The sequence below is a fragment of the Myotis nattereri genome (genome assembly GCF_964212035.1).
Source record: "Myotis nattereri genome assembly, chromosome: 16".
Taxonomy (NCBI): domain Eukaryota; kingdom Metazoa; phylum Chordata; class Mammalia; order Chiroptera; family Vespertilionidae; genus Myotis; species Myotis nattereri.
The window spans coordinates 37,737,742-37,750,539 of NC_138091.1; the positions used below are offsets into that span (position 1 = coordinate 37,737,742).

A 12,798-nucleotide genomic window follows, 5' to 3' on the forward strand; every position below is an offset into this window, starting at 1 on the left:
CTTCATGCTGTTCTTTCCTTTCCATAGGGTATTAGAATATTTCCAAGGGACAGTGATAAAGGGCAGAAGATAGACACTGTATTTGGGTGTTCTTGATTCTTTTAAGGTGTGCCCCAAATCCCCAGGTGACTCACTTGTCACCAAAGCAAGTATAACAACTCCATCCCTCATGTTCCTTTTCAGATCAACAGATTTATTTATTTTCAACTCTCAAATGCTATTGAAGTGGTCAAGGAGAATTTGGAAAACATGGAATTGGGCTGGTTTGGATTCTGGATTTGGGCCAGTTGTCTTCAGTACATGAGAACTCTAGTACTTTATGCTATTTCAAGAAAAGGGGTTTAAAAGTAATGCCAGTAAAAAAGAGACAATGCATGGCTTAGTCAGTTAGGGAAGAAAAACAATACAACTGCCTTTTGACTTCCCATGGGAAGCAGAAGGCCTATAAACTTATGACGGGTTGGGAGGAGGGTATTCAAAGGCTAGGCTTGTAAGACAACTTCTGTTCAGAACTACTACCTGAGATCCTTGTTTGGTACCTTTTAAAATGTGCTCTCCTACATATGATACTTGAAGAATAAGCCTGTGACTAACTCCCTTCCATAATCAGCTCTCCATGACTTCATCTTTTCACTCATTACCCTACTACACTGTGCCGTGTTGTTCTTCAGTTCTCCAACTTTTCATGTTTTTCCTGGTTGAGTTTCTGTGACATTGGAAGAATTGCTCTGTTTGAGCACCTCCTTTGTCCCCAGTGAATTGATAAATGCTGCTGCCTGTGATCTGATTAGAGAACTGTTAAAAATCCATTAAAATTCAAACTGCCATAGTCTGACCTCAGTTACTTTTCAGAGAGATTTCAGAGAGAAATGTATATAATTATAGTAATAGAGCCTGTCGTTTTACCTGGGAAGAACTCCCTGAGTATTAGTCATATAATTTGTGAAAGTACTTTGCTGGTCTGTACTAAAGTATCTTAACCCATGTGCTCTTTTTCATTGTAGATGAACAGGAGGCATTGAACTCGATCATGAAGGATCTGGTGGCCCTCCAGATGAGCCGACGTCCCCGGGTGCCTGCATATGAGACCATGAAGAACAAAGACACGGGTCACCCAAATAGGCAGGTATGTGTGGCCCTGGCAAACTTAACGAAATTTGTTGGGGAGAAGTTTTCAAATAGGAAATATTTGAGAAGCCAAGAATAAATACTTTAAAGTAACACTTAAAAGATTGTGCAAAGAAACTTGGCTCAGTGGTTGAGCATCAATCTTTGAAACCAGGAGGTCATGGTTCGATTCCCAGTCAGGGCCCATACCCGGGTTGTAGGCTCGATCCCTAGTAGGGTTGTGCATGAAGCATCCCATCAATGATTCTCTCTCATCATTGATGCTCCTATCTCTCTTTCCCTTTCCCTTCCTCTGAAATCAAAAGTATATTAAAAAACAAAAAAGATTGTGAAAAGAATCATGATCTGGAATCCAAAGCCTTGTGCATCTAACCTTGTGCATAGTGTTTCATTTACAGAAAATGAGAATAATTCCTTCATTTATTATGGGGACAGTATTTATATAACTTTTCTGGTTATTTGGCCAGTATTTTATCCAGATTTATGATCCCTAACTCAGAAGACAACTTTACAGTATATACTCAGGAAAATTTAATTAATTTTAGTATTAGCTTATATAAAATATAATTACGAAGGGAAATTTATTTAATAAAATGTCATATAATATATTCTAAAGGTAATAATGAGTGAGTGATTTTATTGTTGTTTACAGTTGTTTTCCTTTATTAACTCAGATAGTTGAGAATGCCTATTTTATTGAGAGTTGTGTGGTTCTTTTGGAAAACAGTTTTTATTTTTGTTAACATTTAAACTTACGTGCTGAGAACCTTCTCTGTGCAGTGTCATTTACCTCCCTGTTTCCTGGGTACTTTGGCCTGCAGAAAGGAATGAATGATGGGGAGCTTTCTTCCCTAGTGGGTCTCTAGCACTATATTAGATGGTGGTGTTTGGTGTGTTTGATGAAAACTTGTCCATGACATCCTCCCTTGTGGATCTCTTCATTATCAGCTAACCTCTCTTCTCATTTGCACCTTGTCTACCAGTTCTTCAGAAGTACCCTTGGCTTCTAGAGAAAGTATGACACCCTTGAAGTTTTTCTGTCCAAGTTCTGCTAAATATGGCCTCCTAGAGTATTTCATGCCTTTAGTAAAACTGGGGACCCTGAGTACCTTTTGTTTCATTTTAATAGAAGGATTAGTTTAGAAAGTTGTTTTTATTTTTGTGGTTACCTTACGGAACTAAGGGAACAACAGAATAGGGCCCATTCTTGTACTATTTTCATACGTTAGTCTGTCTAATTGTGAGGGTTCTCCCTTGCTATAATTCATTTCTATTCAAAGCTGCTTTTGGAAGGAGCATTTTACCAGAAGTGAGTCCCCTCCCCCAGGCTTGAGCCTAATGACCTCACTTTCCTTCCTGTCTTCCTATGTTGAGTGTGCTTGCTAACTCTGCTCTAGTCAGCTGATCTTTCTCCAGACTGGACTATTAGCCTGTATATCAGTTTGTAGGTGAAAAGGAGAAGCTTTCTTGAGTTAGAAAGCCCAAAGGGACCAGGCTGGGAAGAGGAGGGGTAGAGTGGACCCTGATTGATCCTTGAGAGGTATTTACCTTTTAGGGATTTTGCTTAGAGCTAAAAGCCATTATAAGAAAAGTCCTGATTATTGTGCCTACTGCTGTTAGTGGAGTGAAGTCAGTGGTTATGAAGGTAGAAGGCTGTGAAAAAAATTGACTACTGGTTAGGAAGTAATCTTAGCAAGAGGTACTGGCTATTTGGATTCATAATTTACTTGAATATCGTCAAACTTTTTCACTTGCATAGAGGAGGATACAAGCTATTAATCTCAGTTTTTTTTTGTTTTTAAAGAAAAAACACAACAGCAGTAGCTCAGTCCTTGTGAACAGCCCCACAATAACAACAAGCTTATGTGCAGGGGTCAGTGAGACAAATTTTTGGTAAGGAACCAAATTATCTGTTAAAGTTAAAATATTCTTTTGAACCTGATACTAGTGCTGCAAGAGTACGGAGTTCATTTCCCAGACAAGTTGTGGATTTGTAGGTAGTACTGGTTACTTGTTACCTATGTTCGGTGCTTCGCATCACCATTCCTCACAATAATATTACTTGTAAGCAGACTCAATCAGTGTTGTCCAATAAAATTTTAGTAATGATAGAAATGTTCTACATTTGTGCTGTCCAGTGTAGTAGCCACTACCACACATAGCTAAAGAGCAACTGAGAAACTGAACTTTAAATTTTATTTAATATTAATAATATAAAATGTAAATAGTTACATGTGGCTATTATCTTGGACAACACAACTTTATATATTATACTAGAGGCCCAGTGCACGAATTTGTGTATGAGTGGGGTCCAGCCAGCCTGGCCCCAATCAGGGCGGATGGGGGCTGGGCCTGTCAGGAGGAAGAGATGGTGGGAGGTTGGCTGGCCAGCCTGCCCCCCCCCCCCCCCAAAGGACCAATCAGGGCCTGGCTGGCTGGGGGAAGGGACTGCTTCCAATTGGGGGTGGGGCCAGCCCTGCCCCCAAATGGGGTAGGAGGTGCCAATCAGGGGGCCAGTGGCCTGGGGGAGGGGCCATGGGTGGTTGCCCAGCTGGCCCTGCCCCTGATGTGGTGGGGGGACCAATCTGGGGTGGGGCCAGGTGGGGGAAGGGGCTGCAGGAGGTTGGTGGGCCAGCCCCGCCCCTTATTGGGGTTGGGGGGTGATCAGGGGTGGGGCCGGCTGGGAGGAGGGGCTGTGGCTGATCAGGGTGGTGGGGGCCCATCAAGGGTGTGGCCAGCTGGGGGGAGGGGGATGCAGGAGGTTGACCAGCCAGCCCCAACCCCTATTGGGGTGGGGGGTGCTATCAGGGGCAGGCTGGCCAGGGAGAGAGGGGCTGTGGGCCTATTGCGGTAGGGTGGGCTGATCGGGATGGGGCTGGCCCAGGGGAAAAGAGGGAGCATTTGGCCATAGGCCCGCTCTTGATCAGGGTTGAAGAGTTCAATCAGGGGCGGGCAGGCACGGGGGAGGGGCCTCGATGTTGGCCAGTTGGCCCCACCCCCTGATTTGGCCCATTCGCTGGCCACAGTGGGCGTCATAGTGATCGGTCATTATGGCCATTACGGTCGCTGGCTTTTTATATATATATAGATAAGGGACTACTGATTTGTTGGGCAAAAATTCACTACATGCTTGGAGATGTTTAGTGATTCATTGACACATTCATTTCTTCACACAGGTCATAAGCTTGAGAAGCTATGGAACAAACATGGTGTTATGCTAATTGAAGCACAAAGTGTTATGCTAATATTGGGTAAAAGGCAATGTTAGTTTTTTCCCTTAATAAAGTCAAGGCTGTAGAATGGTCTCTCCTGGGAAGTCTAGTAGATGTTTAACTTCTGTCCAGGAGAAATATTCTTCAGCAAAATCCTGAAAGCAGAAAGAGGGAGGAAGGCTCAGTGAATGCATTTCTAGGAAGGATGAAGTGAAATGGAGGTGGAGGGAACTTTTAGGGGAAAGAGGTGTTTACAGCTTAGTGTAATGAAAAGAGCCTACCTAAGAGTCTGGAGACATTAATGATCTATTAACATAGGATTTTACAATTTACAGAGTGAATTCACATTTTTTATTATTTTTGTTTTTGTTCACTTGGGCCTGGGGTGGAACTAAACAGTTTTCTCCATTATCAGATCTTTTGCCAGAAGGTCCATGCTTAGGAAAAGAAAGGAATGAAAGATCAAAACCTAATTTAAATGGCTAAGAGATGTCAAAATTGGACTAAATATTCAAATTACAGAGGCCCAGTTGAAAGTAGTTAAGTATTTTGGCCAGCAGGAAAGGCTTTTTCATGAGAGAGAGAGAGCACTAGCAGAGGCAAACAACACTTTAGTGTGAAAATGGCAGTACTGGCTACAAGGCAGAGCTGAGATTGGCACAGATTTATGGAGCTCAAGCTTGGTACAACAAGGAAAGCCAGAGGTGCTGTGGGTTCATTGACAGAGTTGTTTGGGAGCTGAGGCCTGGAAGAACTAGACCACCTAATTTAATATATCTGCTTGGCAGGGCTTCAGTCATCCTCTTCTCTAAGTAAATAAGCTAAGTAACTGATTGAAAAGAAAATGCTTTAGGGAACAACTAAACATCTGAGCAACTATGGAAGTACATGGGCCATGAGGTGCTCAGCTATGAACTATTTGCTAGGAGGTAGGATCTGTATTCTTTGTACTTTTCCTTCTGTACATTAGGTCCCTGAAAGCCTGCAACCTGATTGGAGCTGGCTGGACATTCTTAGACACATGGCACATTCTAAGTGTGCTAGGGCCTATGTTGCAGGTAGTGATGTGCAACATCCCTTTAGCAGTCATCAACTCACAGTGCTTTATAATCAACAGGTGCTCTTTTTCTGTGAGCTTGACAGCTTAGTGTAGTAAAAAGATTACTGGTCAGAGCCATTGAGTGTTAATAATCCATTAACATAGGCTTTTTACAACTAACAGAGGGCGTTCCACAACAATAGTTAACAACAGTAACAACAACTATAAGCATGTGTGTAGTACAGGGGTGGGCAAACTTTTTGACTCGAGGGCCACAATGGGTTCTTAAACTGGACTGGAGGGCCAGAACAAAAGCATGGATGGAGTGTTTGTGTGAACTAATATAAATTCAAAGTAAACATCATTACATAAAAGGGTACGGTCGTTTTTTTTTTAGTTTTATTCATTTCAAACGGGCCGAATCCGGCCCGCGGTGTAGTACCTTAAAGTTTACAAAGTGATTATGCGAAGTTACTGAGTAGAACCAAGAAGCAAACCCAGATCTTCTGACTCCTGATCACAATAATTTTACTGTAAGTCTAACAGCCTTATAAACCTCAGTATTTCTGCCTAAAATACAGAGAAAATACCCATTGTGTGTATCTCATCAAGCTGTTTTAAGTTCATGGACAGAACATAGAGCATTTTATACATTTAAAACTAATGAAGCAGTAGTGATTACATCACATCTGTTATGTTCTGGCATTGTAGGTATGAGCTCTAGTGAAAGCTTTTAACCAGAATTATGCAGACTGTCATGGAACCTAAAGGGTTAAGGTTTTCTACCTTTATTGAATTGTTATTATTGTTTGATGGCCCTTTGCAAACTTCTGAAACTAGACTCATTTCTGAAAATCCAAGTGGAGGAAAATATAGAATTCTTATTTCCACAGATTCTTATTTCTCTCAAATCTTATTAAAATGGTAGGTAGAGGCTTGAACAAAGCCCAGGGTCTCAGTCTGACCCTCTAGATCAGTGGTTCTCAACCTTCCTAATGCCACGACCCTTTAATACAGTTCCTCATGTTGTGGTGACCCCCAATTTCATTGTTACAAATTGAACATAATTAAAGCATAGTGATTAATCACAAAAACAATATGTAATTATATATGTGTTTTCCGATGGTCTTAGGTGATCCCTGTGAAAGGGTCGTTCGACCCCCAAAGGGGTCGCGACCCACAAGTTGAGAACCGCTGCTCTAGATGTTCATTATTGGGTGCTTCAGAATAGGAAAGTTGCTTTCTTCATAGCAGGCACAAGCAGGTCAGTTCTCTTGGCTATCAGTTCTAGAGGAGAACTTTAAGAGTTGTTCCCCCAGCAGGATCAGTGATTTAACAGACTGCCTTTTGTTTTTACTATGATAGACCTGGCTCTTCAGGACTTCCTTTGTCTTTCAAGGCAAAGATAGGCTGGCTAGTTTGAAAATAAAACATAAAAGAATATACGTTGGCTGGCATTTCTCAGTGGTTAGAGAGTCGGCCCACACACCTATTTTTATTCCCGGTCAAGGGCATGTATATGGGTTGCAGGTTTGATCCCTGGCCCTTGTCGGCCCCCATCTGGATGCATGCAGGAGACAACCTATTGATGTGTCTCTCACATCAATGTTTCTCTCTCTCTCTCTATCCCTCCCTCCCTCTCTCCCCTTTCCTTCCATTCTCTCTCTAAAAATTAGTGGGGGGGAAATATCCTCAGTTAAGGATTAACAAACAAACAAACAAAAAAATCCCACACATATAAAGCAATACACAAGCCTGGTATTCTATGTTGTAAGAAGCTGCTTTAAAATAATGTCTTCCACTGATCTCTTTGGACATTAATGAGTCACATACAAATAAAATGATTTTTATTGCCCTTTTCTTTTTCTTCTCATTTATTTATCTTTGGCAAAATAAGGACTCTAATGCCAAAGATGTGGGAGCCATCAAAAGAATATAGCAAGTATAGGGAGAGTGAGCACTATAGAATTAGAGGGAGGGTACCAGACCTGATGGCTAGCTGAGCTCTTTATCAGGTCAAATTAGTTCACAAACCTTTAACAAACACTGCATTTTTTAAATTCTTGTGAGCCATATTCAATTGTTGAGTTCAGACTTTGAGAAGTTCATTTCTGCATAAGTTTGGTGTCATTGTTTGTTACTCTTTTTTTTTTTTTTTAATTAAATCTTTATTGTTCAGATTATTACATTTGTTCCTCTTTTTCCCCCCCATAACTCCCCTCCTCCCAGTTCCCGCCCCACCATCCGCAATCACTCCCCACCCACTGTCCTCATCCATAGGTGCACGATTTTTGTCCAGTCTCTTCCCGCATCTCCGACACCCCTTTCCCCCCCAAGAATAGTCAGTCCATTCCCTTTCTATGTCCCTCATTCTATTATAATCACCAGTTCATTCTGTTCATCGGATTATTTATTCACTTGATTCTTAGATTCACTTGTTGATAGATGCATATTTGTTGTTCATAATTTGTATCTTTACCTTTTTCTTCCTCTTCCTCTTCTTAAAGGATACCTTTCAGCATTTCATATAATCCTGATTTGGTGGTGATGAACTCCTTTAGCTTTTCCTTATCTGTGAAGCTCTTTATCTGACCTTCAATTCTGAATGATAGCTTTGCTGGATAAAGTAATCTTGGTTGTAGGTTCTTGGTATTCATCACTTTGAATATTTCTTGCCACTCCCTTCTGGCCTGCAAAGTTTCTGTTGAGAAATCAGCTGACAGTCGTATGGGTATTCCCTTGTAGGTAACTGAGTTTCTTTCTCTTGCTGTTTTTAAGATTCTCTCTTTATCTTTTGCTCTTGGCATTTTAATTATGATGTGTCTTGGTGTGGTCCTCTTTGGATTCCTTTTGTTTGGGGTTCTCCGCGCTTCTTGGACCTGTAAGTCCATTTCTTTCACCAGGTGAGGGAAGTTTTCTGTCATTATTTCTTCAAATAGGTTTTTAATATCTTGCTCTCTCTCATCTTCTGGCACCCCTATAATTCTGATGTTGGTACGCCTGAAGCTGTCCCAGAGGCTCCTTACACTATCCTCGCATTTTTGGATTCTTTTTTCATTTTGCTTTTCCGGTTGGGTGTTTTTTGCTTCCTCGCATTTCAAATCATTGACTTGATTCTTGCGCTCCTCTGTTCTGCTGTCGGGAGTCTGTATAATATTCTTTATTTCAGTCAGTGTATGCTTAATTTCTAGTTGATTCCCCAATATAACATCGAGGGTCTCATTAGTTTTCTTGTAGATCTCATTAAGTTTATCGGCGGCTTCTAAACAGTTCTTGAGAGACCTTAAAAGTGTGGTTCTGAACTCTAGATCTTCCATTGACAATTTTGTCCTGTTTCTTTGTCTCCGCATTTTGTTATGCTTCCTTGGTGCACCCCCTAGTGGTCTTTGTGCGCAGTCTTATAGTTAAATCTTGTAGCTAATTCCAGGGAGGGTTTGACCTCCAGGCCAAGTGGCTATGAGAATCAGCTGTGTCAGCAGTGAGAGAACTTCTGTCCTCTAGGGAGGTGCTAATCTAGCCTTTGCCTGAGGCTATCCGGCAAATGCCTTTGTGCAGGGCTTGGGCGGAGCGGGTCGCACAGTATCAATAGGGTGGGCCGGAGAGAGCAGTGATGGCGGCTCTCAGTCCTGTCCCCAGGGGCTCTGCCTCTCTGAGTCCCAGCACCCGCTGCAAAGCTCGGAGAGAAAGCTGCACTCGCTCTGACCGAAGCCAGGCAGTCCCGCTTCTCCCGTTTGAGTCTGGGTCCCTAAAGACTCGCCCGGATCTGGAGCTCAGAGTCTGCGACTCCCTCCCGATTGAAAACGCCAACCGCGCCCTCCGCCGCCAGCCCGCTCCGCGCGCGCACTCCGCACCTCAGAATTTGACTTCAGCACTGCGCCTCCTCTGAGTGTCCGTATGCGTTTCTCTTTCCTCCTAGTTGTAGGACTTCCATTCAGCCAGCGTTCCAGTGGTTTTGGGTGATGTCCGTTCTGTCTTTTAGTTTCACTTTTGAAGTAGTTGTTCAAAGCAGCAAACTCCGGCGTTAACCTATGCCGCCATCTTGGTTCTCTCTCTGTTTGTTACTCTTATTGCCCCTAGTGAGTTCCCAAATATGTAGGTCACCCTGGAAACCTGCACTGTTCTCCTGGGTATATCTCTCACTATTCCATTCACCAGATTGGTTGTAGTGGGCAGGGGACTCTTGAATCTGTCTAGATATCAATTTTTGTACTGGAACTTTTATCTCAGCAGCTATGGCATCTCTCCATTTAGTTCAACACGTGCCTATAGTTTAAGTTTCTTAGACACACAAAAGAAATATAAGTTATGTTTGCTGTACCCTGGGAAGCATGCAGTCTAATTGGGAAATGAGAAATTCATGAAAAAAATAAACTAAGGTAAATGTGACTATGCCTAAGTATATGGTACAAGTAGTGAGTGCTATAGGAAGCCAGGAAAGTGAAAGATGAACTTGGGCCAAGGAGTTATGGAGTCATTTCTGGAGGAGATGGCACTTGAACTAGGCTGCAAAAGTTTAGTTAGGTGGAAAGGAAGAAGAATGGCATTCCAGGTTGGGAAACTGGATGATTAAAGGCCTAGGGAAAGGAATGAATATGGCATATTTCAGAGAGAGAGGCTTCCTGCTGAGAACAAGCAATGTGAAATGGTTAGGTAAATTACTGAATGGACTTAAATTCCAGAGAACTTAGAATGATAGCTGAGAACTTAGACTTTATTCTGTAAGGTCATGGGGATTACTGATTACTTTTTTAGTAAGGAAGGGACATGATGAAAGCAGTGGTTAAGATGATTGAAATTGTAGAGGAATGTAAACTATGTTGGAAGGGGGTTGCCAAAAAGTACAGAGTTACTTTTAGAATCCAGGAGTGATAGAATAAGGGGCAAAATAAGTGATGATGGAGAGAGTGGGTAACAGAGTCTTAAACCAGAGACCTTTGAAGGGAGAATTGGAACTTGCTGTCCGGCTGTGAGGAGGGGAAAGAAAGGAAAGGATCAAGCGGAACTCTGAGATTTGAGCCTGTAGCCAAGAGAACGGTGGTACCAAGGTTAGAAACAGCAACACTGAGAAGGGAGACTAGTTTAGGAGGGTGGTTGATGCAGACTGTGTCTAGGTTGAGTTTGATATTACAGGGGAAAAAACAGACTGTGCGTCTGTAGATGGCTTTTGCAGGTCCAGAGTCCCTTATCTGCAATTCTGCAATTCAAAGAGTACTGTAAACTGAAAGGCAATTTTATTATTTTTTGGTAAATTTGTGGCAAACTGATTGGCAACAAAACCTGGTGTGGCTCAGTTGGTTGGAGCGTCTTCCCATGCATTGAAGGTTCTTGGGTGCGATTCCTGGTCAGGGCACATACCTAGATTGCAGGTTTGATAGCCGGTGGAGGTGTATGTGGGAGGCAACCGATGTTTCTTTCTCACATCAATGTTTCTCTCTCCCTCTCCCTTTCTCTTAAAAATAAAAAACTGCCCTAACCGGCTTGGCTCAGTGGATAGAGCGTCGGCCTGCGGACTGGAGAGTCCCAGGTTCGATTCCGGTCAAGGGCACGTACCTTGGTTGCGAGCACATCCCCAGTGGGGGGTGTGCAGGAGGCAACTGATCCATGTTTCTCTCTCATTGATGTTTCTGACTCTTTATCCCTCTCCCTTCCTCTCTGTAAAAAATTAATAAAATATATTAAAAAAATAAAAATAAAATAAAATAAAAAACCATATCCTTGGGTGAGGATTAAAAAAACAAAAACAAATACCTGGTCTGAATGAACATAGGGATTATTTGTAGTCCTTATTCCATTTATTGTGAATATTCATACTTTTCATTACAAAAACTAGTTTAACAGATTAACCCTAAATCTTAGTGACTTAACACAATATGTCCAATACAGAGAAGGGGAGGATAGGATTCCTCAGTCACTTAGAGACCCTAATTGAGGTTGGCTTCACTGATTTGGAACATGTGGCTGTCGGGGAAGATCATCTGAAATTCAGTTCTGTTCCCAACTCTTGGTCAGAACAAGACACAAAGCCCAAAACTAACTTCAAGACAGGCTAAGCAATGCAGAGGAGTACGCGAGATACCTGTGAGCATTCTACCTCTGCCATGCGAGTGCTGCCCCTCCTCCTGGGGGGAGGTGTCAAATAATAAAAAATACATAGAACCATGTACCATACTACCTCTCTAAATCCAAAAGTGCATTCTGAAATACTTTTGGCCCAACAGTTCTGGCTAAAGAATAATGGGCCTGTATTATTATTTATTGAGCACTTATGATATATCAGTTCTCAGACTTTTATCAGTTATTTCATCCAGTTCTTTTGATAGTTCCATGGGATAGATACTATCACTATTCTCACTTTATAGATGAGAAAACTGAATCACAGAGAGGTTAGTAACAAGTTCAAGGTCACAGAGCTAAGAGGTTGTAGAGCCAGGGTTTGAAGCTAGTGCTACATTCTTCTTCTTCTTCTTTATTTTTTTTAAAAATGTTTTTATTGATTTGAGAGAGAGAAAGAGAGAAACATCGAGCAGCTGCCTCCCACATGCACCCTACTGGTGATTGAGCCCACAACCTGGGCATGTGCCCTGATCAGAATTAAACCGGCGACCCTTTGATGCGTGGGATGACGTTCAACCAACAGAACCACACAGGCCAGGGCTAGCACTACATTATTAACAACATATCTGCCTTAGATATGTGGAAGACAGATGAATGTGGGGTTTTTTTTATTTTAATTCTTTATTGTTGAAAATATTACATATGTCTCCTTTTCCCCGCATTGACCTCTCTCTGGATGAAGTTTTGCTTGAGAGATTGGGGCTGAATATAGAGATTCTTTATTTCTACTGAGGAGAAGATGTGAGGAGGGATCAATCCAGAGGCCAAAAGTCCAGATATCAGGACAGGTCTTGTGCTGGGGGAGGGGTGGGAGAGGAAATGAGGAAGAGGAACCAACAAAGAAGCAGAAGTGGTTAGAGTGGTGGCAGGTTCCTTGGGCTGGGATAGAGTCACAGAGGCGGGGGGCGGGGGGGGGGGGCGGCGGGGGGAGAAGCTCATGAAAGGGGACTTGGCCAGTTTGAAATGCCTCAGAGAGGCAAGGAGAATGTTTGGTGGGAAGGAATTGAATTAAATTATCTTTATCTGAACTTTCCTTATCCATGGCTTACTCTGTGAGCCTGAAAAGGGAAACTCCGATTTGGGAATTTGGCAGATTTTGGCACACTGTGTGGTACATGGAAGTCGGTCATGAATGTGCTCTGAAAGGCTGTCATCACATCAGAGAAGGGATTCAGAGCACTAGGCTTCTTTACTTACACTGCTTACTAATCACATGCTTGAGTAGGAGTGATCTGTAGTTTGGAGCAAAAGTTTAATACCCTTTTCAACTAAATGCACTAATTTCTGACTAATAGAATAGTGCTT

General features: G+C 42.3%; 1 protein-coding gene across 2 annotated transcripts in view; it reads left to right on the top strand.

Moving 5' to 3' along the window:
* Positions 1 to 1,010: 1,010 nt before the first annotated feature.
* Positions 1,011 to 12,798, top strand: part of MAP3K3 (mitogen-activated protein kinase kinase kinase 3) — a 52,655-nt gene continuing 40,867 nt past the window's right edge. For both annotated transcript variants that reach the window (XM_081109063.1, XM_081109064.1), the window contains exon 1: positions 1,011 to 1,126. In XM_081109063.1, coding sequence (XP_080965189.1) covers positions 1,031 to 1,126 — 96 coding nt within the window. In that variant the 5' untranslated portion in view covers positions 1,011 to 1,030. The remainder of the gene's footprint in view (positions 1,127 to 12,798) is intronic.